At 44.8% G+C, this 21,606-nt stretch overlaps 1 protein-coding gene across 3 annotated transcripts in view; it reads right to left on the reverse strand.

Annotated features, from left to right (window-relative positions):
* Positions 1 to 21,606, reverse strand: part of LOC143293831 (uncharacterized) — a 208,714-nt gene that overhangs the window by 79,621 nt on the left and 107,487 nt on the right. For all 3 annotated transcript variants that reach the window (XM_076605113.1, XM_076605112.1, XM_076605111.1), the window contains exons 15-16: positions 15,019 to 15,199; positions 4,852 to 5,116 (exon numbers count right to left, since the gene is read on the reverse strand). In XM_076605113.1, coding sequence (XP_076461228.1) covers positions 4,852 to 5,116; positions 15,019 to 15,199 — 446 coding nt within the window. The remainder of the gene's footprint in view (positions 1 to 4,851; positions 5,117 to 15,018; positions 15,200 to 21,606) is intronic.

Raw genomic sequence — 21,606 nt, forward strand, 5'->3', positions numbered from 1 at the left:
AACATTTGGAAACGCACAATGCCACACTGCACATTGGGCAATAAAAGCTGGTCATGGGGCGTTTGTTCTTCAAGTCTTTGGCTGTGGCACCACACTTCTTCATTTTTTTGGTAACAGATGTGGCAGTTCTTTCTGGGCTTTGCTGTCTTCTCTGTAGGCCGGAGCTCTGCGGGGAAGTGCCGGCCCTTCAGTCTGAAGGTGGGCAGCCTGGGTCTGGCAGCAGCAGCAGGAGGAGGTGCAACATCAGTGAGAGGAAGGTCCAAGAGGAGAGACTTGATCACCTCTTCCAGCGACACCTTCTTCAGCTGCCTACTCATCCTGTGCTTGTTGAGCAATATCATGGTCTGGATGGTGCACAGAGTCAGTAGGTGGAAGAAGGGTTTCTTCCACCATTTCATTGTCTTCTGATGCATTGGGAAGTATGTGATTAGTGGGTCACTCTGGTCTACACCTGCCATGTTCTGAATATAGTTGATGACAGCTGTTGGTTTATCTTTGAGTTCATACCTGGCCTGAACTCTTTCCAGATCAGGTGTGTGCATGGTGGACAGAGTGAAAACTTCTTTTTTGTCTCTCCACTTGCAGGCTACAACATTGCCCCTCCTCCTGTAGTCCATCTGACCTCTCTGCAGTGGCTGGTTGGCAAGGTCCTTGGGCATCTCCTTGCGATTTTTGCAGACTGTGCCACACACCATTGTCAGCTGATCAAAGAGAGCAGTGCAGATATTGGGCTCAAAGTAGTAGTTGTCAATGGTGGCCAAGGAGGAAGGATTCCCAGGCTGGTATGCCCCAACCCCCAGCGTCAACACCTTGGGGCTGGAGGCGCCCGCCAGGACCCCAACGAGACCCGTGACCTGTCCAGGTCCAAGGTTCCCAAGAATGCTGAGGCCCACCAAAAGCTGCTGTTGCTGTGGGAATGCTACAACCACCACTACGTCACAAAGCAAACGGTCGTGGTCAAATCCAGCCCGGCCAATCACCCAGAGCATAAGAACGTCTGGTCGATAGGCACCTGCTGATTGGCTGGTTCCCCCTGCCAATCATACATCGAGCATAACACACGTCTGTTCACTAGGCACCTGCTCATTGGCTGGTTTCCCCTGCCAATCATACATCGAGCCTAACAAACGTCTGTTCGCCAGGCGTCTCATTTTTGATTGGCTGGTTATAGAGATTTGAAAAAAAACAAAAAACTGAAGAGGTGTCTTTAAATCTTTCGTACTTATTTCTTTGGTGTTTTCTTTCTTTCGTTTTTTCTCTTTTCTCTTTCTCTCTCTCTCTCTGCTTTTTCTGCTGTGAAGTTTATAGGTTCAAGGATGCATGAGTGTAGTCAATTTCATGATGGAGAAAACAAACGCAAAATAAACTTTTTAAACTCTTAAAAAATTTTTTTTTAAGTAGCTGTCAATGTAGAGGTGGTGGCCTACACTGAGCAGTGGTGACACCAGCTGCATCACTACATCATATGGTTTGCTGCTGACACCATGCTGTGAACAAAACATTTCCAGTCTGCAAACATATCCACTTTTACTTTCACAATGTTAATAAAATTTGAACCCCCATTTGGTGGGTTTGTCTTTCATGTAAACAAGAAAGCGTGAACGGCCTCTGAATGGGCACATAGCCTCATCCACACAAATGTCCCTCTCAGGATAGCATACCTCCTGAAACCTTTGCTCAAGGTGATCCATGAAAGGTCTGAACCTGGCCATATGGGATCATGTTGGCATTATTGTTCAAATGGAGGAACTTCAAAATGGATGCGAACTGTTCTCTTGACATCAGCTGAGCGGCAAATGAAGAGTGTGCCCCTGGGTGCACTGTCCAGTAGTCAGTGATCTTGGGCTTTCGCACCAGTCCCATGTGGAGACAGATGGCTAGGAACTTCTCCAGCTCAGGGACCGACAGCCTTCTCCATGTTGCGAAAGCACTCCGCCTTGAAAGAGGTCCTTTTGCCCTTTCTGTGTCAATGCAGGATTTTGCATATCGGTTTGTCTCCTTTTTTATGTGACGCAGAATATCATTTGAGATGAAAAACCGGTAGATGTCAATGGGCTTTGGGTCTGGTCCCAAATCAACTTTCACCCCAGGAATGCCTGAAAGTAATAAATAAATAAATAAACTATATATATATATATATATATATATATATATATATATACACACCTCACAAAGACAAATTGTTATAGACAGCCTGTTCACATCACCAGGAAATAACTATTCTAGACTGACTGTTTACATCACAAAGACCTTGTGTTTACTGGCTGACAACAGCACAAAAACATTGTGTTTACTGGCTGGCAACATTACAAATTGACAAATTTATTGTGTTTACTGGATGACTGCATCACAAATTGACAAATACATTGTGTTTACTGGCTAACCACATCACAAAAACGTAGTGTTATAGACTGATTCAATGATTGTTCACAGCATATACACTGAGACTGACACACAGTGACTGACTGAACACACACACACACACACACACACACACACACACACACACACCCACACACACACACACACAGTATAGTTTGAACGGTGCATGATCTAAATTCAGCAACTCAAAAAGTACAGACAGATGAAAATGTAAACTGACCGGTAAAAGCAGGAACACGTGGAAAGTTGTTGATGTCGCGCACCGTTTGCTGCCTCTGATTTCCACAAACAGCATGTTGCACATTGTTGTTGTTGTTGTTGACTGGTTCATCATTTCTTCGATCATCAACAACCATAGAATCATCACTGTCACTGTCGCTTTCTCCGTTTTCGAGCCGAAAATCAGGATCGCCATCACCCACACGCACCTCCTCGGTATCATCAATTTCTTCATCATTTTCACTGTCATCCGTAACGGCATCTTCAAGAAAATTGTCTTAATTTTCTCTGTCTTCATCTTCACCTTCTGAACAGTACCTTCATCGCCAGAGCCATTCTGAACATCTTCTTGAAGCACTTCTTCAAGTGACACGACTGTCCACCTCGTCCGTTGAGACGCCATCCTTGACAGCAAAATGACTGGTCTCGAGTCCTTTGTTTCAAGTTGGGAATTCGACCAAATAACGCTGACTAGGTCAGCAGAAACTGGTCTAAAAATAGATGGATGATTGGTATATGGAATTCCATGCGTTTTTTTTTTTCCCCTCAGACCGTTGACAGGCAGTCTTTGTTTTGAAATAAAGCTCAGCACGCAAATGCGTGCGCCGCATGGTTAACTATAAATGGCACTACCACGCAAATATGCGTGAGTTGTGCCCAGCAGAGCATCGGCCTCTGCGCATATATGCGTGGTACGTTGTTATTAAGTTAACTGATGCTATAATTTAGTATTCACAGGATGCTGACTGCACTGTTTAATCAATCCTTTCTTTGTATATTCCCCCTTTTTTATATGCACACATACACTCTAAACAAGCATGCACACACAAGTACTGATGCACACACACACACACAAACACACACTACATGTTTAATATCACTTAAAGTAAAAATACATTAAACTAATGACAGAAGATTGGAGAACAGTCAATGATTAAATACAGAAGTATTAACCAACAGTCAATGATTAAATACAGAAGTATTAACCAACAGTCAATGATTAAATATAGAAGTATTAATCAACAGTCAATAATTAAATGCAGAAGTATTAATCAACAGTCAATGATTAAATACAGAAGTATTAATCAACTTTGCTGTTAAGTTTAACAACACCTGCTGCACAGGATATTACAACATGAATATAAACGATAAACAGGAAGATGGGCAGTGATGAGTCAATTGCTGTCACAACTGTAACCATGTTTGCCCTTCAACCCAAGTCAATGTCGAGGCCCTGACGTCATCATCAGAAATTCCTTCATATGTTGTGCCATCTGCCAGCTTGTCTGTTCTATCAATCTCTGCCTTCTTCAATCTGACATGTCCTCACTCCCTCAATTGTGCTGTTTGTGCAGAGACATCTATGTCATGATATGTAAATATCAGTTGTCAGTGATCTGTTTTTATTCTGATTTATGGAAAGAAGGTTTTATTTGTTTTCATCACCAAAAACAGTTGACTTAGATACAATTTCAATTCATGACAGCATTTCAACAGATTTTAAACTTGCATTTGGCAACACTATCATATGGTGCATGGGTCAAAGTTGAAGAAAACATACAATACAGTATACACTAAGTATTGGTCCTATGACTCTCCAAGAATTGTCTTAGGATTCTCTGGGGACTGTCCTTAATCACTCTCAAACTCACAGAATAACATTATCTCCACTGGTGGAGATATATGCTTTTTAACAGCATGTGATGATCAGCCCAGGAGACTTCAACACTTTACCTCCAACACCTAAACACCAGTGCATGGTGCAAGTTTTCTGCCTATACTTTGTGCGTTACTCTGTCATCTTGATTGAAATAAAATGATTTTATTTGTCATGAGAACGCAGTAAATGAAAACAAAAATTCCAAATACAACAGAACCACAAGAGAGAGAGAGAGAGAGAGAGAGAGAGAGAAATACAGTGACAGAGAGTCAGAGAGAGAAAGTGACAGATACAGATTGTGAACATTATGAAAAATTAAAAACTGCACATTTTGGAACAACTATGCTAAGTATAATTACCAAACATAATAGCTTAAACACACACATACCTGACATCTGACCCATCTTAAATAAGACTTATTTTTCATTAAAATGCATCAAACAAGATTTGTAAAATAGGTATGACGCACCCCCACCCCCACTCCACCCCACCCTGCCATGGAATTTATTTGCACTTCAGTTGTGAAAACACAAGCCCTGTTCCTCTCAAAGGACTGACATAAGACAGGAACATGCCAGAGCAGCACATACCCTCCAGCCACCAGAGAGGCCAGCACATCCTTCAGACGGCCAGTTTCTTCCTGCAGCAGAGGCACAAGCTTGCTGTGCAGACTGGTGAAGGCCCACACACTGCTGGTTGGGGAGGTGGAGATGGCCGGAATGCCCAGGCTGGCCTGGCCTGCCGTGCTGAGGGCGTTGGCAACAAAGTCCAGTTCTGACACCAGACACGTCATCAACACACACCACTCCCGTCCACGCTGCACAAGCTGGGTCCTGTTCACTGTGTTGTTGTCCCCTGGGACACACACATATGTACACACACACACACATACACATACACACACACACATACACACACACACACACACACACACACCTTGACATGTATGTCAATGTCACTTTTGTTGCTATGGGTTCCATGTTACACGTGCTGGGTGCTTGCCGCATATAGGATCTCACTGTCATCATATCTATTCAAGATTTAACAGAGAAGAAACCCCAATCACATGGAGAATTCATTCCTGGGTTCTTCCCCTTCTTAGCTGACTGTTGCTAAATATGGCATTAGCCACCTATGTGATGATAGATCCTAACACTGGAATAGTTCCACTATGAAAGTTAAACAAGAAAAAGCTGTCAATTTTTTTTTAACCAAACAACTACTTAGAGTCCTGAATAAAAAAAACTCACGAGTACGCTATAGCCACATGTGTCAGAATGTGATTAGTGTAAATAAGACGTGTATGGGGTGTCAGGGAGAAGTAGTACCTCTGACGTGGGAACTTGTGCTTCTCAAAGTAGTTGCTGTTTCTTTCTACTATCTAGATTAGACTCCTGCAACTTTCTTCTCGCTGGTCTCCCTGATAACAAACTAAATAAACTTCAACGTATTCAGAATCATGCAGCCCAACTTGTACTCCAAAAACACAGACACGAATGAGCAACATCACTACTCAGAACACTTTACTGACTTCCTGTTAACTCTCTCTGGACGACGGAATGCGTGAACATTCCTACATAAAGGAAATTTTCTATCTAAAATTACATTTAAATAACATACTTACCGTGACCCAACTAGTGCAGACTCCGGCAGGAGTCTGACATTCCTGCCTGTGCAAACTACTATCCGCCTATGCGGAGAAAATGAAACTACGGCCGATAACCTCCCAGAAGTAGGTAACCTCCCCTTTGTCCCGCTGGCTAGCGCCCTCTTTTGACGGCAATATGCCATCACCAGCGCAGCGAGCAGGGAGAACAGGAAGTGGGGAGGACGGGAGGGTCTTAAATTTGGGTCACGGTAAGTATGTTATTTAAACGTAATTTTAGATAGAAAATTTCCTTTTAATTACACATACTTAACCGTGACCCAACTAGTGCAGAATAGCGCGACAAGGTGGAGGGCTCGCCTGTTCTACTGTCTGTGTGCTGTGATGGCCTGTTGTGCAACTAGCGCAGAAGCGATGCCTCTTAAGCCATCATCCCGTAGGCGTGCGACATCTCTCTGGTAGAAGTCGATGAGCCATCATCCCTAAAGCGACAGATGTCCCTCAAGTAGAATTCAATGAAAGTAGAGTGTACTGTGTCACCTAAGGATATTGGTGCGGGCAAAGAAGACAGAGGTCCGCAGCCGTATTGTGGGGGAGGTCTGTGGAGCACAGCTGTGCTGATAAACGTAGGGCAAAGAAAATCGGGTCGGTGGGTTGAATCCACACTTTACTGAGAGCCCTTCGAATCAAAGGAAGGGAAGGAAACACGTACCCTTATAGGGTTGTCTCATTTGAGCGCGGTTGAGCGTCAATGCAAGGAGGTGCACATGTGGTTTGATCTGATGATTCCACATCGGATGTAGGCTGATAGTGGAAGTGATTTTTGGTTTTGAGGGAAACTGTGGCACGAGACAGAGGTAGGTTGCCATGTTGGGCTTGCCTTAGGCATGACAGCCAGATCTGTAGAGCTCCTCCATGCGAGCTGACAGGCAATGGGCGCTCCCCCCACCACTTTTTTGTCATTGTCAAAAAATGACAGCACTGGTATGTTGCCTATGCATAGAATGGCAGACATTTGGCAACAAAAGACTTGATGTCCCTGGGACAGGGTTGTGTAATTGTCCAGGTAGGTATCATCATGAAGGGGCTTACGGAAGGCTTGGTGGCTTCTGTACCCGAGTGTGGCATGTTGGAACCACCTGCAGATAGTTGTCGGTGGTCAATGGCTGGGTTGGATCAGGCTGTGGAAGTGCATTTCATGCGCCCACAGGTCACTCAGTCTCATTCTGTGGTGGAATACCAAATGGAAGAGGGTTTCCATGGGGAACAATTTTTTGCTGAAGGTTCTGTAGTGAGAAAGGGAGATCCATGACAGGTCTCTGGCTGTGTATGGTGCGCACTGAGTCTGGGATGGAGCTGGGCGGGGGCAGGGATTAAGTGGCTCAAGATGTGTTGTACCGGCTATTTACATCAAAGCACTGATCTGCCATACGTTTCCAATATGGCCGACTGCAAAGTGAGAGCTGTATTATCCGTGGTTTCTTAATTGCAAAGGGAAATCATTTGCAGCTTAGCCTCTCATGAATGACTGTGTCTCTGAGACAGGAAGTCAAATTGCACTGGGACTTAGTGCTGTAGCCTTGGGCCTAACTAGCCATTGGGATCCGTCCTAAGGCCCTCTTGATCGAGGGACCGGGGATGCAACGTAGGCAAAACACTCTCTACTGGAAATTGTATAATCGAATTCCAGCCCAAATAGTTGGGACAGCAGTTGCCTCCTCTGCTGTTCCGATGGTGACTGTCGTACACAACTGATTATCATCTATTGTTCCTAGGAGGACACCAATCAGCATGGGTAAGTCAGGAAACAGCTGCTGTGTGCTTGAGGGATGAAGGTGTCCACCATGCAGGTTATGTTGCAATGTAAGGAGCCGGAAAGAGTTGACGGGGTCTTGTGGTGCAACCATGTGTCTGAAAGGCATGGTGCTTGCTTCCGAAGTGACAACAAAGTCATCCTCTGACAGGCCCTTGACTGAAGGCTGGGGCTCCATGATGGGATAGCCTGCCTAGGCTAGAAACCCCTGGAAGTGTCTCATTGGAAAGACAGTGCTTGAGAAGGAATGCCCATCTGTAACCACAGCAGTGGTTGTGTGTTGAGGCTGAAAGGATCGGGCAGGGAAGACCAAGTGTAGAAAGTGCTTTCAAACGCCAATTGTTTGAGACGTTGATGCTGGATCTCTGTTCAAGCGAGGTGATGGGGCGAACTGATGTGCTTGAATGCGGCATCTGCCGTGCTGGTATGAGTGGGCAGAAAGGAACACCCCTGTGGCTAATGGACGGTTCGTTGTGCTTTGTGAGACGCATCCGTCCTCGTCAATATGCCTTTCTCCCAAATGTAGAGGAAAACAATTATGACCCAGGCCTTCTCCTACTGGAGAGGAGTGGAAGAGGTGGGCTTAGGGTACTTGTCTTCTGCCCAGTGGGCAGTTTTTGGGTCCGCAAAAACTTTTGGGAATCAAAGATTGACACCCCTTCATGGCAAGGCTGGCTAGGATGTAGGGCCCGTGTGGAGCTGTGGTCACAACCACAGTGGTGCCAGGGCATCTCCAGCCCTATGGTTGATTGTTGTAGGCAAATGAGTTGGGTTGCCTTGTCCCTCCTTGCGCCAAGCGAGGGCATTCTTAACCCTGTGGGTGGGAAGGGGGTGTGTGGGTCCCTAAGGACCAGCCACTACTAAAATGTGGAGTATACATTCAGGCGTGAATGAGGCAGTTTTGTCTGTGAGTGCAGTCGTCCTCCGAAAGCAAGGTAGGGATGAATTCATGAAAATGAATACATACATGTGCAAAGGGAATATAAACTTCCATCAACTCAAGTATTGATGTCAGAAATATGCCAATGACAAGGGATCAAAACACAAGAAATAAGTGGCTGTATAAGCATACGTGTAGCGTGCACAGATATAGCCAAGTAAATGGGTAAGTGTGCATAATCAGTAATGGAAAGGAATCTGTGTATGCACCTAAATATGAGATGTACATACACATATGAATAAAGTGCAGTACGTAGGCGCAGAGTTCAGGGCATTGTGGACAGAAGGCCGCAAATGCAAGTGTGCCTATATTGCTATGTAGGGAATCTCAATGAATAGATGTCAATGAATAGAGATAGAAATATCTCATAGATATATATGTACATGTGTGTGTATATATATAGATATATACATACACACACACACATATACCTACATATATATATATACATATATATGGGCATGTAGGTGTTTTTTTTGTTTTGTTTTTTTTGTGTGTGTGTGTATATATACATACATACATATAGATATACATATATATAGCTATATATATATATATTTCGTGATAGTTGATTGTGATAAAAATCAAAAGGACATAAGGGGAAATATTGTGATTTATTTCCTGTTATTGTGTATCACAAGAAGAGAATGGTAATAGGACTGGTTGCCTGCAGAGGGCTGTGTGCCTGTGTGGGGGATGAGGAACCCCAAAGTTTAGTCGCCAATAGCCTGAGAAACAGCAAGAAAGGTGTAGTTGCTGTGCAAAGATGTGTAAAGTCCATGAATGGGCATGAGGACCCAATGAGAATTCGAAGAAACATTGTTGGTGGACAGCACGGGGGGCAGGAGTGACGTGCTGTGTCGGTTACAAATGCGGAGTTGTCTCCCTTGGCGCTGATATTCGGCGAAAAGGATGGTGTCTTTGGAGCACATATCCCCCGGTGTGACATTTCCTCGCTGTAGAGGGAGGAGCGTCATGCTGCGTGCGAGAGTCCGTGGTTCTATGCCACCTTAACCGATAATAATAATGTCCCTTAGTGCCGTGGGCATCCCAACCCGAATCGGTCGCCATCGGACACGAGACGGTGGGGACATGTGGCATGATGGCGCCGTAACCAGACGGCCCGAGCACTGTCGAGTGGCAGAATCGAGTTATCAAGAGGCACTCCGATGTGGAACTGCCGATATTAGTCTGGGTAACAGTGGAGATATGCAGTGGGGCAGAAAAAACTGGCACTGCCGAAGTTCAATGGGCTGTGCACGCATCTGCTCTGTGCGCAAGGGGTGGAGCAGGCACTAGGTGTGGCACCAGTGCATAATTGCCGCAGCAAATTCCCAATGGGTTGCTGGTTGTTTGGTTGAGCAGCTTGCTGAGACGCCATTAGTGGATGGGAAACAGCAGCAACCGGCGGTGTGGCAAATGGGGTCATCACCGCAAAGCTTGAAGGGACCGAGCACGCACCTGCGCTGTTGGCGAGGAGCCGTGCCGGTAAAGGGAAGTAACTGCGGCGGTCACCGGCAAGGGTGCCGAAGCAGGAGTTGTCTCCCTTGGATCAGAAAATCGGACAAGGGGAGGGTGCACACGTATGGGCAAGCGTGTCCCCTAGTGGTCCACCTTCCTCCCTACCCCTGGGGAGGGCATCCCTAAGCGCCTTGGTCGCCATAGGATCCGAGACGGAAGAGGCATGCCGCGTGGGGGGCGCGTGAGCCAATGTCATGGCCACCACCACGGACGCATCGCACATAGGGCCCCGCAAAGCTTGAAGGGACTGAGCATGCACCTGCACTGTTGGCGAGGAGCCGAGCCGGTAAAGGGAAGTAACTGCAGCGGTCACCGGCAAGGGTGCCGAAGCAGGAGTTGTCTCCCTTGGATCGGAAAATCGGACAAGGGCAGGGTGCACACGCATGGGCAAGCGTGTCCCCTAGTGGTCCACCTTCCTCCCTACCCCTGGGGAGGTCATCCCTAAGCGCCTCGGTCGCCAAAGGATCCGAGACGGAAGAGGCATGCCGCGTGAGGGGCGCGTGAGCCAATGTCACGGCCGCCGCCACGGACGCATCGCACATAGGGCCCAGTCTAGCGTGCAGATCCAAAGCCAGTGTATGTTGTTGTTTTCCAAAGGGGTTATGGCACCTTCCCAGTATGTGTAATTAAAGGGGTTATGGCACATTCCATTGCTGACATGGGAAAAGTGATAGAGGAGATCGACTCGGGTGTCCTACCGACTGGCAGGGCTGAGAAACGCGGATCGCGTCGACTTCGTTCGCGAATTGAAAATGAAAGCATCAATGGCACCACTGAACTGAGTATGGGGTAACGTACCCCTAGAAGTCGCCGGAGAGGGTGCAGGAGGTGGTGGAGGTCTGGAGTCGACCGGAGGAAGCGAAGGAAGTGGGGAAGGCGTCGGGTTGGCGTTGTTGAGAGAGCCATAAATAGAGGGCCCAGAGTGACCGCGAATCGATTTCGATCGCGCCATAATTTTAGCCCGATAACCCAATCGAACCATATAATTATGTGACCTGGTTCGAGACAAAATTTGACAAAAAACAAGAACGCCAGAGAATCGATAGACAGAAAATACGAAAAAAAACTTAGCCGTATGGAGAGCACAGGACAGGAGTCATAATGGCTGCCGGAAAAAGAGGGCGCTAGCCAGCGGGACAAAGGGGAGGTTACCTACTTCTGGGAGGTTATCGGCCGTAGTTTCATTTTCTCCGCATAGGCGGATAGTAGTTTGCACAGGCAGGAATGTCAGAACCCTGCCGGAGTCTGCACTAGTTGCGTCACGGTTAAGTATGTGTAATTAAAAACGTATTTGGTAAATAAAGTCCATCACATGCTGTACACATGATTTTGTGATTAGCCAAGCAGAGTGCACTATTCTGGGTCACTCCACAGCCTAATGGTATGATTGGCCAGCCTGTAATGTGTGGCCTGACAAAGTCACTGACCGGTCGCCTGCTCGCGTGGCAGCCTGTTAGCAAATAGCGCCTGAAGCAGGTTCTTCTCAAAACATTGCAGAGCGAACAAGGCAGCAATGGCAATGCTTTAGTGTTGCCGAAGTACTTGAAATGCTACAAACTGAAGGGTCGGACATCGAAGAAATGGATGATGACGAAGAAGAGAGTGAATTAAGTGCAGAAAGCAAGCATTGGTATGGTGATTCGGGGTGAAAAATTGGCATTATTTTTTACATAATGGCAAAACTGTAAAAATAAGATGAGAAATTTGATTTTTTTTAAATGTAATAGCCTAACACGTAATAAACCAGTTCTGAAAGTTTCATTTTCTTATTCTGTATTTTGTATTTTTTGTAATTTTTTTCCAAACCCTTACAAATGGACCGTTTGCAGGGAAAAGCATGGGAGAAAACTTGCTGTGCCGAGTGAGTTAACCCTCTAATATTTGCATGTGTTACTGAGAAACTCATCCCAGTATTCTAAACTTTTTACACATTTTAAAAGAAAATAAGTTCCTCAAGTACACACAGCACCACAGACTTACTATTCATTGCAATGCGGTCATATCTGGCCTAAGTGTTCGCAAGTTATTGAGCTTTGTTCTGCACACTGAAAAGTGTGTCCAACATACATCTGTCATGTTGCTGTCGCCTCTGTTGTCACAAAATACAAGTAAAATCACAGTGGCATCATGCAGTTAGTGTACAACTACCCTCTGCCATGCACAGTATACATTTGTGAGTCAGAAATAGTAAATACAGTCCTACCGGAACTTTTCCCCCACCTTGCCACCATCATAGTAATCCTATCGAAAATACATACTTGTCACAAAATTAGTGTTGCCAAGTCTATCTTTTCTGTGTGGAAAGTACCCAAAAACAGTGAGTAAAACAAAGACTGTAGCACACAGAATACATTATTTAGAAATATACACACACCCTACTATTTACATAAACACTGGGTGTCTCATTCACCAATAGTCAGCTAGATGTCTGTTGCAATGCAGTTGTCACAGCTGGGTCACCTGTCACCCTACACCATGTCACTGCTTGGCGTATTTATTGGTTTCGTTCGCTGCACTTTGAAAAAAATATTCAGGCACAAATAAAAAATAATAATAATCTGATGGCTTTACATTCAGCGGAAGAGTATGAAGGGGACTTTAACCAGTGTTTCTGCTGCTGTGCTTCACCACCTGCTCTGAAATGATGCCACAAAAATGTTATCTTCGGGATCACTTTCCGCTTCATTATCTTCTCCTGTTTTGTCTCTGTATCCATCTACATCTATTTTTTTTTCTCTTTCATACTTCTCCAGTTGACGCACAACAGCCTCAACTTCTGCCTTCATGTAATCCTCCCACACTTCACTTTTAATACTGGCTGCCAATTTCAGCTCCAAGAAGCCTGTGAATGAAACTGCAAGATGAGGGCCAAATTCTTCTTCTTCTTCTTCTTTGTTCGTGGGCTTCAACTCCCATGTTCACTCATATGTACATGAGTGGGCTTTTATGTGTATGACCGTTTTTACCCCGCCATTTAGGCAGCCATACTCCACTTTCGGAGGTGCCAAATACTAATGAACGGGGGTCTGTTTAGTGCCAAAAGTGGCACCATTTTCTTTCATTGGTTTATCCTGACTTTTGCAGGAATCTTCAGTCATGGTATGTGTGTGCAAAGCCATGGTCAGTGTGTGATGGAAATTCCCCACCATGCTTGACTCGCAGCCTGCGGGCTGCAGCAGGTGTAAAGAAAAGGCAGGGGTTTCCAGCTGGTGGGCTGCAGCAGGTGTAAAGAAAAGGCAGGGGTTTCCAGCTGGTGGGCTGCAGCAGGTGTAAAGAAAAGGCAGGGGTTTCCAGCTGGCGGGCTGCAGCAGGTGTAAAGAAAAGGCAGGGGTTTCCAGTTGGTGGGCTGCAGCAGGTGTAAAGAAAAGGCAGGGGTTTCCAGCTGGCGGGCTGCAGCCGGATAAAATGTCAGAGGGTTAAATCAAGAATTTGATACAAAGTAGCTTTTCTCTGCTTTTGGTGTCTCTATCACAACAATATGCCACCATATCTTTCAGATCTTCTCCATCTATACTATTCTTCTAAGTCGCTGCGCACATTTGATGCCTCTCTGCTGACAGTTCCTTGGTTCTCCCATGAGACCTTTGGCAAAAAATCTTTCTCTAACAGTCTTTGCCTGCACAGTCTGGAACTCCCTGCCTTTGTTTCAGGAACACTCCCCGTGTTTTTCAACCTTAAAAAAATTTAAAGACGCACCTATTTCAACTTCACCTAGCATAATACATGCAAATGAGTGCCTATTAGTGTGTGGTGATGTGTTGTGGGGAGGGGGAAGGGTGTGACTGCTTTTAAATTTTGCACTTTGAAATATATCTTTTATTGCATTGTGATGTGTATGACCATTGCAAAGAGTTGAAGTGAATTTTCAGTGTTGTGATATGTTTTTTTAAGTATTGTGGTATAATATTTTATCAATTAAGTATTGTGGTATGATATTGTATTATTTAGGCTTTTTCATGTCATATGTATGATGAGTGTGTATAGTCTGTGATGATTGTGTGTATCGTGTGTGTGTGTGTGTATGCGTGTGTGTGTGTGTCTCTGTGAGTGTATGTGTGTGTGTCTGTGAGTGTGTGTGTGTATAAATTTGTTTTTGAGTGTTTGGTTGGCTGACTGTTAAGGGTTATGCATGTAAGTTTTTCATTTTAGTGTTTAAATACATGTTTCAAATATTGGTACTGACATTGTACAGCGCAACTGAGCATGTTTTACATGGAAAGGAGCTTTATGAATTAAATCATTATAATCATTAACATCATTATCTGAACTGGTCCTAACCTGGCCCTCAGCTCTGACCAGTGGCTCCCTGTAGCTGTCTGCATACAACAGTGGCTGCACACTGGACAACTACTTCAACTGGTCAGCAAAACCTGGTGAGGGTAGCTGACAAGTCTAAAATCCTCGGTGAGTTATGGCTTCTCTACCTATGCATGCGAAGACTGGATTCGGCAGACAACATGGAGGAGACCACCACCTAGCATTCCAAGGGGTAGAAAAGCAAACCCATCAAAGCACTGTGCAGCGCACTCAGGGTACAGCGAAACACGTAGAACACTGCTGGCCATCCACTGCATCCCAACTTATCTCCAGCTGTCTTGACTCTTGGTACTGGATACGGATGAGCCAGGACAAGAGAGTGAGGCTGATGTTTTACTCTCCGATTTACTAAATTATAACTCTTCCTCACGTTAATCAAAATCAAGCATAAATCTTGACTTTGAACACATTCTGCTACTTCAAGTCTTGTGGCGATGGGTGAGTGGTGAAGCCCCCCCCCCCCCCCCCCAAAGACCCTCCCCCCCACCCCCCAACAGGTAAGACATGACAGAGATGCCAAGCTAAACAAGAACCATGAGCACTGTGATACCAATGCTCACCTGTGGTGGCCAAGCTGTCAGCAGTGGTCTTCAGGGTGACTGTCAGATTGTCCAGTTCCAACTGTGCCTCCTGAAAGAAGTGAACGATGTCGGATCCCCGAGCAATGTGTTTACCTTCCAGCAGCTTTGCTCGGGTCAGCAGCTGATTCATCTCCCTCTGATTACGATCCAGTACTGACAGCTGGAAAACGATGGTAGTGATTTAATATGGAATACATGCTATTGGTAAAATATTGCTTTAAATTACAAGGTACCAGTAATGCTGATCGGTGTTCACTTACGTTTGTTCATAAAAGTTACAGTGCATGCCTGTGTCTGTGTAAGTTTCCTGAATCAGACATATTGACTGATTCTGATATCATACAGTTGAGACCAGGTCAAATCAAGTGGAATCATCATATTGAGAAAATACTACCACATTAAATCTTTTTCAAGATTGAGGCCTTCAAGACTCACTTGTAGTATGCACTCAATCCAACAAAGAAAAACTTTTTTTCAAAAGCAAAAAAAACCCCTGCAAAATGGATATCTAGCAAAAAGACACACTGAAGTGATCTTTATGTTAACTTACAAAGCACTGATGTTCTGGTAAAAACAAATCACTATATGGTATACCATGCTGAATGAAAATTGGATGAAAAATAGAAGTTCTATTATCCTTTATATTTTCTCAATAGACCATGTTGTGACCTTGATTTCTGACCTAGTGTCTTTTCGCAGGTTTTATTTTCACCATGACCAATCATTGGACCAAGTTTGGTGAAGATTAAAAGGAAGACCTTCTCTCTCTTCCATGCAGAAATGTTTCCAATCAACATCATATGCCAAGTTGTGACCTTGACCTTTGACCTCTGATTCTGATTTTCTTTAGGGATCATGATGTACCAATAACCAAGTCACAAGACCAAGTTTGAATAAAACTGATTGCATATTATGGTCTCTGTCTAGTTTTTTTCTGCTTTGCAAACAATTACCTTGTTTACCATATCATTATAAAGGGGATGACTTCAAAGGCCTTACTAATACATAACATCTTGCCAAGTTAATTTCCTGTGCCACTTGTAATAGTCAAGCAAATACAAACGTTAAAGTTTACTGAAGACAGACATCCATGAATGGCAGGGCCAGCTAGGAAGTAGGGCCCGTGTGAGACTTAGCATAAACACAGTGGTGCAAACCTAGGGTTGTTCTTGGCAGTCTTTACACCGATAAAACTTGGAAGGCGATGACTGACACCCATTAATGGAAGGGCCAGCTAGGGCCGTCTGCAGCTGTTAGCTAAACCACAGTGGTGCAAACCTAGGGTTGTTCTAGACAAGGGAGGGAACAAAGGATGTCTTGTGACCATGGTAGGAATGGAGAGCTTGTGTCCAAGTGGCACTCCTGAATTGGACTGCTTCATCCCTCCTTGCACCAAGTGAGGGCATCCTCATTGCAACAATCAGCAAGTGTCTACGGTTACAAAAGACTACATTTGTAAAAATTCTGTTACATGAGAAAAACTCACCCCCTTTATGTCAGTTGTGAAAAACACAGTTTTGTTCAAAATATGATATAAAATAATCAATAATTATGTGAGTGTTTTGAAACTTTGCCAAATATTTGTCCATTCTATTCTTTATATCATCACAAAATTTCACAGCTGTAACAGTGTATGTAATTGCATTCTTTTTTTTAGATATTTTTCTTGTAACATAAACAAACAGCCAGTACAGAGAGTATATTGAAGGAAGTCATCGGGCAGTATAGAATGAGTTAAAGAAAAAAATACTAGTAAAAACTTATGAAAATTGAAATTTAGGTTGTTGAAATGTGTTCTCTATTTGTTATCATAATTATATACAGCTTCATGAAAAAAAAATGAAAAAAAAAGGTCTTCAATGCAGATTCAAACCACGGATATTTGGGTCGAAAAGGAGTGGTTTTACCCACTGCGCTAATGAAGGTTCAACATTGATGTTCAAAAATTTGTATTTGAGCATGTGCTTTTAGCAGAATGAATCGACAGCGGCAATCGAAGTTGTAACGCTGTTTAAATCTTATTTTGGTATATCTTGGGCATTAAAAAATTTCTTTCAAGTCCAAGGTAAAGGAGACATTCCCATCACCTCAAAAACAATGCAATATATGTCCGTTTTTGTAGATCTGCAGAGATCCGTGCCCGACAATCTTTGTCCTTCCACTCACTGACACTGGACACCATCCATTCAACTTCTTTTTTCTGTTCATTCTAGTTAATTAAGTATCAACTTTAAAACATTCATATGCAGTAAACATGTTGATGATTACTTAAGAAATTGACATCGCCTCAGGATTTGCAAAATGTTTAGTCAAGATCTGCACTGACCAGTGCCATGTAGACAAGACAGTGAAACGGTCAATTCAAATTTTCTTTTCTGTTCATTCTAGTTAACTCAGTATCCACTTTAGAATATTTATATGCGATAAACATGTCAATAATGTAGTTAGTGTCACTGTATGTTTTCTGTCCAGAATGTGTATTTCTTTGCTTTTAATTGCGAACATGAAAAACGAGTCATGTCTTCTCATCAAACATAACCTACTTTCCAGCAAGTCAATGATAAGTGGTTTTTAAATTTTTCAGATTTCAGACCGAACCTTAACGAAATAAAACTGTTAATGATACGGAAATACAGCTGAATTCGGGAGACTTACTACCTATTATTGGTATGACTGTGAAGAATTTTTTTCATACTATATCTAAGCCAAATTTGGTATTGGCAGACAAAGTATTTCCAGAGAAAATGGCAATGTTAAAGTCTGCAATGGACACAAACACACACACACACACACACATACACACACACACACACAGACAACCGAACACCGGGTTATAACATAAGACTCACTTTGTTTGCACAAGTGAATCAAAAATGAACACCTGTACAACAATATGTGTAGTGTACACAACTATACCCTAGTGGATGAGTATGTGTACTTAATTAGTAATATAGAAGACTCTGTGTATGTATATACATATATAAGATCTGTACCTACAAATATATATATCGTGTCTGCATGTAGACACACAAAGTCCTCCGCATCATGTACAGAATGGTGCAAATGTATATGAGCTGTCTGTGCATATATTGCTTATTGAGTGAATCTCAATGTATAGAGATAGAAATAAAATGGTACATATTTATATAAAATATGCATAAACATATCACCAAAACACACGCAGAGATGTATACAGAGAGGTAAGTATACAGGCATGTGTGATTTGTGCGTGTGCGTGTGTGTGTGTGTGTGTGTGTGTGATTGTTGTTAATAAATCATTCTTACGAAAAACAGAAATACTAATATTATTTATGTTTCATTTTACATTATTGTGTATATATAGAAAAGAATGGTGAGAAGATTGGTCGCTTGCAGAGGACTGTGTGTCTGTCTGGAAGTGCTGGGGGGTGAAGAGCCCAAAAGTTGAGTGGCACATAGCCTGCAAAACAGAGCAAGAAAAAGCTAAAGGTGCAGTTGCTGAGTGAGGTTGTCAGTAACTGATAGAAGCTTCTGCATTGAGCCCACAGGTGGGCAGCAAGGCCCTAGCAGAATGCGAAGAAACATCGCTGGTGGTCAGTAAAGGGGGCTGGAGTGACTTGCTGTGTAGGTGCAAGGGAAGAAACTGCATCACCAATCGCCAAGGTTGCAAAAGTGGAGCTGACTCCCTTGGTGCAGGTTTGTTGGCGAAACGGATGATGCCTTTTGAGCACATATCCCCTGGTGTGGCGCTTCCTCGTCGTAGGGGGAGAAATGTCATTCCTTGTGTGGGAGTCCGTGGTTCAATGCCACCATAACCGACACGGGTGAATTGGGACACAAGGGGGATAATTATAGCGTCCCTTGGTGTCATGGGCATCCCTATGCAAACTGGTCGCCAATGGACACGAGACAGTTGGGGCATGTGGCATAACGGCGCCGTAAGTCAGTGTCACAGACGTTGTGAATGAATACTGAGGGTGTGGCAAGTCTGTTGGCTTGCCGTGGGATGTGCGACCCTTGTAGCTGAACAGCGGTCCAACCTCGTGAATAGTTTCTCCGTGTGGACCGACCGCCAAACTTTTTGTGTTGACAGATAAAGGGATAGACAAGGGTAGCCCCAGCACTGCCGAGTAGCAGGATAAAGTTATATAAGCATTCCGACGCAGAAGTGCCAATAACAGTTTGGCTAACAGTCCGTCAGTGGGGCAGAAGAAACCACCACCACCGAGGTAGGAGGGGCCGTGCATGCACCCGCATTGTGAGTGAGGCGCTTTGCCGGTGCAAGGGAGGTAACCGTGGCGCTCACTGGCAGGAGTGCCGAAGCGGCAGATGCCTCCCTTGAATACGACGCTCAGGGTGAGGGGGAGGGTGCACACATATCAGCATGTGTGTCCCCTATGGTCCACCTTCCTCCCTACCTAGAGGGAGGGCATCCCACCCAAATCGGTTGTCATTGGACGCGAAACTGCTGGGGCATGCCACATGTGGGTCGTGGATACATTGTCTGGCTGCCATCACGGACGAAAATCATATAGGATTTGACTGAGTGTGCGAAATGGCAGATGTATTTCCCTGTTAGTTCCCCAAAGGGGACGCACATTCAGTCATTAAGATTTTGGGCACGGGGAAAGGGACAGAAGAGGGCGACTCGTGCACTGCCGACTGGCAGAGCCGAAAAAACATGGAGCACGGACATGGATCAATCGAATCAAAGAAGGAAACGGCACTACTGACCTGCGTGTGGGTAAACAAACCCAGAGATGCCATCTGAGGAGGTGTAGGAGGTGGTAGTGGTCTGGAGTCGACCGGAAGAGTGGAGGAGGCATGGGGTACATTGTTGAGAGAGCCCGAGGTAGGAGGCCCAGAGTAACGGGGCCTCAAACGATGTACAAGTGTCCAGGATTGTGATTAATTTTAGCTCTATCGCCAGAACAAGCTCAGTAAGTTTGTGACCTGTAAGAAGTCATCGTCAAACACAAAGCATAAATGTCAAAGAATCAATAGAGAGGCAGAAAATATAAAAAAAAAATTAGCCGAATGAACAGCACAGGAGCAGGAGTCAAGATGGTTGCCGGAAAAAGAGAACTCAAGTCAGGGATACAAAGGGGAGGTAACCTACTTCTGGGAGGTTATCAGCCGTAGCTACTTTTGTTTCCCCCGCATAGGTGGGTAGTAGTTTGCACAGGACAGGAATCAGACCCCTGCTGGAGTCTGCACTGGTGGGTCATGGTAAAGTGTGTGTAGTTAAATGAATATTTTTTTTAATGTGCATGATCTTATATTTTCCGAAAAAGACTACTTGGGCAAATGTAAACAGTGTAAGAACTTGAAATTGAGTATAAAACACAACAGCCTTTCTATGCCCAGAGTGATATCTTAAAATATAATGTTTTATGTGACTCAGATCTGTTTCAAAGAAATTATTTTTTAATTCAGACTGGCATTTCATTTCAAAGTGAATTTGAGAGATGTGTGTGTCAATGTAATATGTGGTTCGTCCGTCAGGATCGACGAGGACCATCTAGTCATCCTGGGGGTGGGTGGGTTGGGCTCTGTGGGTGCACAGATGACTGGTCAGGCCAATCCGCGCCCGGAAGGTTCTGACGCAGTGTGGACAGGGGATGGTGGCGGCTGTTGGGGACTTGCTGGCACTGCTTTTCCTGGCCTGTCTGCGTTTCTCTGCTGCAGCGATTCTGTTGGCCTCACAGGATTTGGCGCCTTTGTGGACAGCTGAATGCCACTTTGGTCTGTCCATTGCATTCAGCTCCCATGTGTCGTGGCTGATGTTGAAGGCCTTCAGAGAAGTTTTCAGAGTGTCTTTGAAGCGCTTCTTTTGGCCTCCATGGGAGCGCTTGCCATGTTGGAGTTCGCCGTACAGCAGTTTCTTGGGGAGCCGGTGGTCTGGCATGCGAACTACATGGCCTGCCCAGCGCAGCTGGGTCTGCATCAAGATGGTGTGGATGCTCGGCAAGTTTGCACAAGTGAGCACCTCTGTGTCAGGGATCTTCTCTTGCCACTTCATGCCGAGAAGTTTTCTGAGGCTGGTGGTGTGGAAGTGGTTCAGCTTTTTGGCGTGGCATTTGTAGACCGTCCATGATTCACATCCATAGAGCAGTGTGGTGAGAACTATGGCCTTGTATACTTTAAGCTTCGTCTCCAGGGTGATGCCTCTTCTGTTCCAAACGTTCTTATGGAATCTGCCGAAGGCAGCACTGGCTTTGGCGAGTCTGGCATTCACCGCGTCGTTGATGACAACTGTGCAAGAGAGTGTACTGCCCAGGTATGTGAACTTGTCCACCGCGTTCAGTCGTTGCCCGTTGATGAAGATGTTTGGTTCAATGTAAGGCTTTCCTGGAGCTGGCTGATGCATCACCTCAGTCTTCTTTGTGCTGATTGTGAGGCCAAAGTTGTCACAGGCAGCAGAGAACTTGTCAACACTGTGCTGCATGTCAGCTTCAGAGGCAGCGTTGAGAGCGCAGTCATCAGCAAACAGGAAGTCGTTGACGGTGTCTGTCCTCACCTTGGTTTTTGCTTGAAGCCTCATGAGGTTGAAGAGTGAGCCATCTGTGCAGTACCTGATGCCAATGC

This window comes from Babylonia areolata, chromosome 19, assembly GCF_041734735.1.
Source record: "Babylonia areolata isolate BAREFJ2019XMU chromosome 19, ASM4173473v1, whole genome shotgun sequence".
Taxonomy (NCBI): domain Eukaryota; kingdom Metazoa; phylum Mollusca; class Gastropoda; order Neogastropoda; family Buccinidae; genus Babylonia; species Babylonia areolata.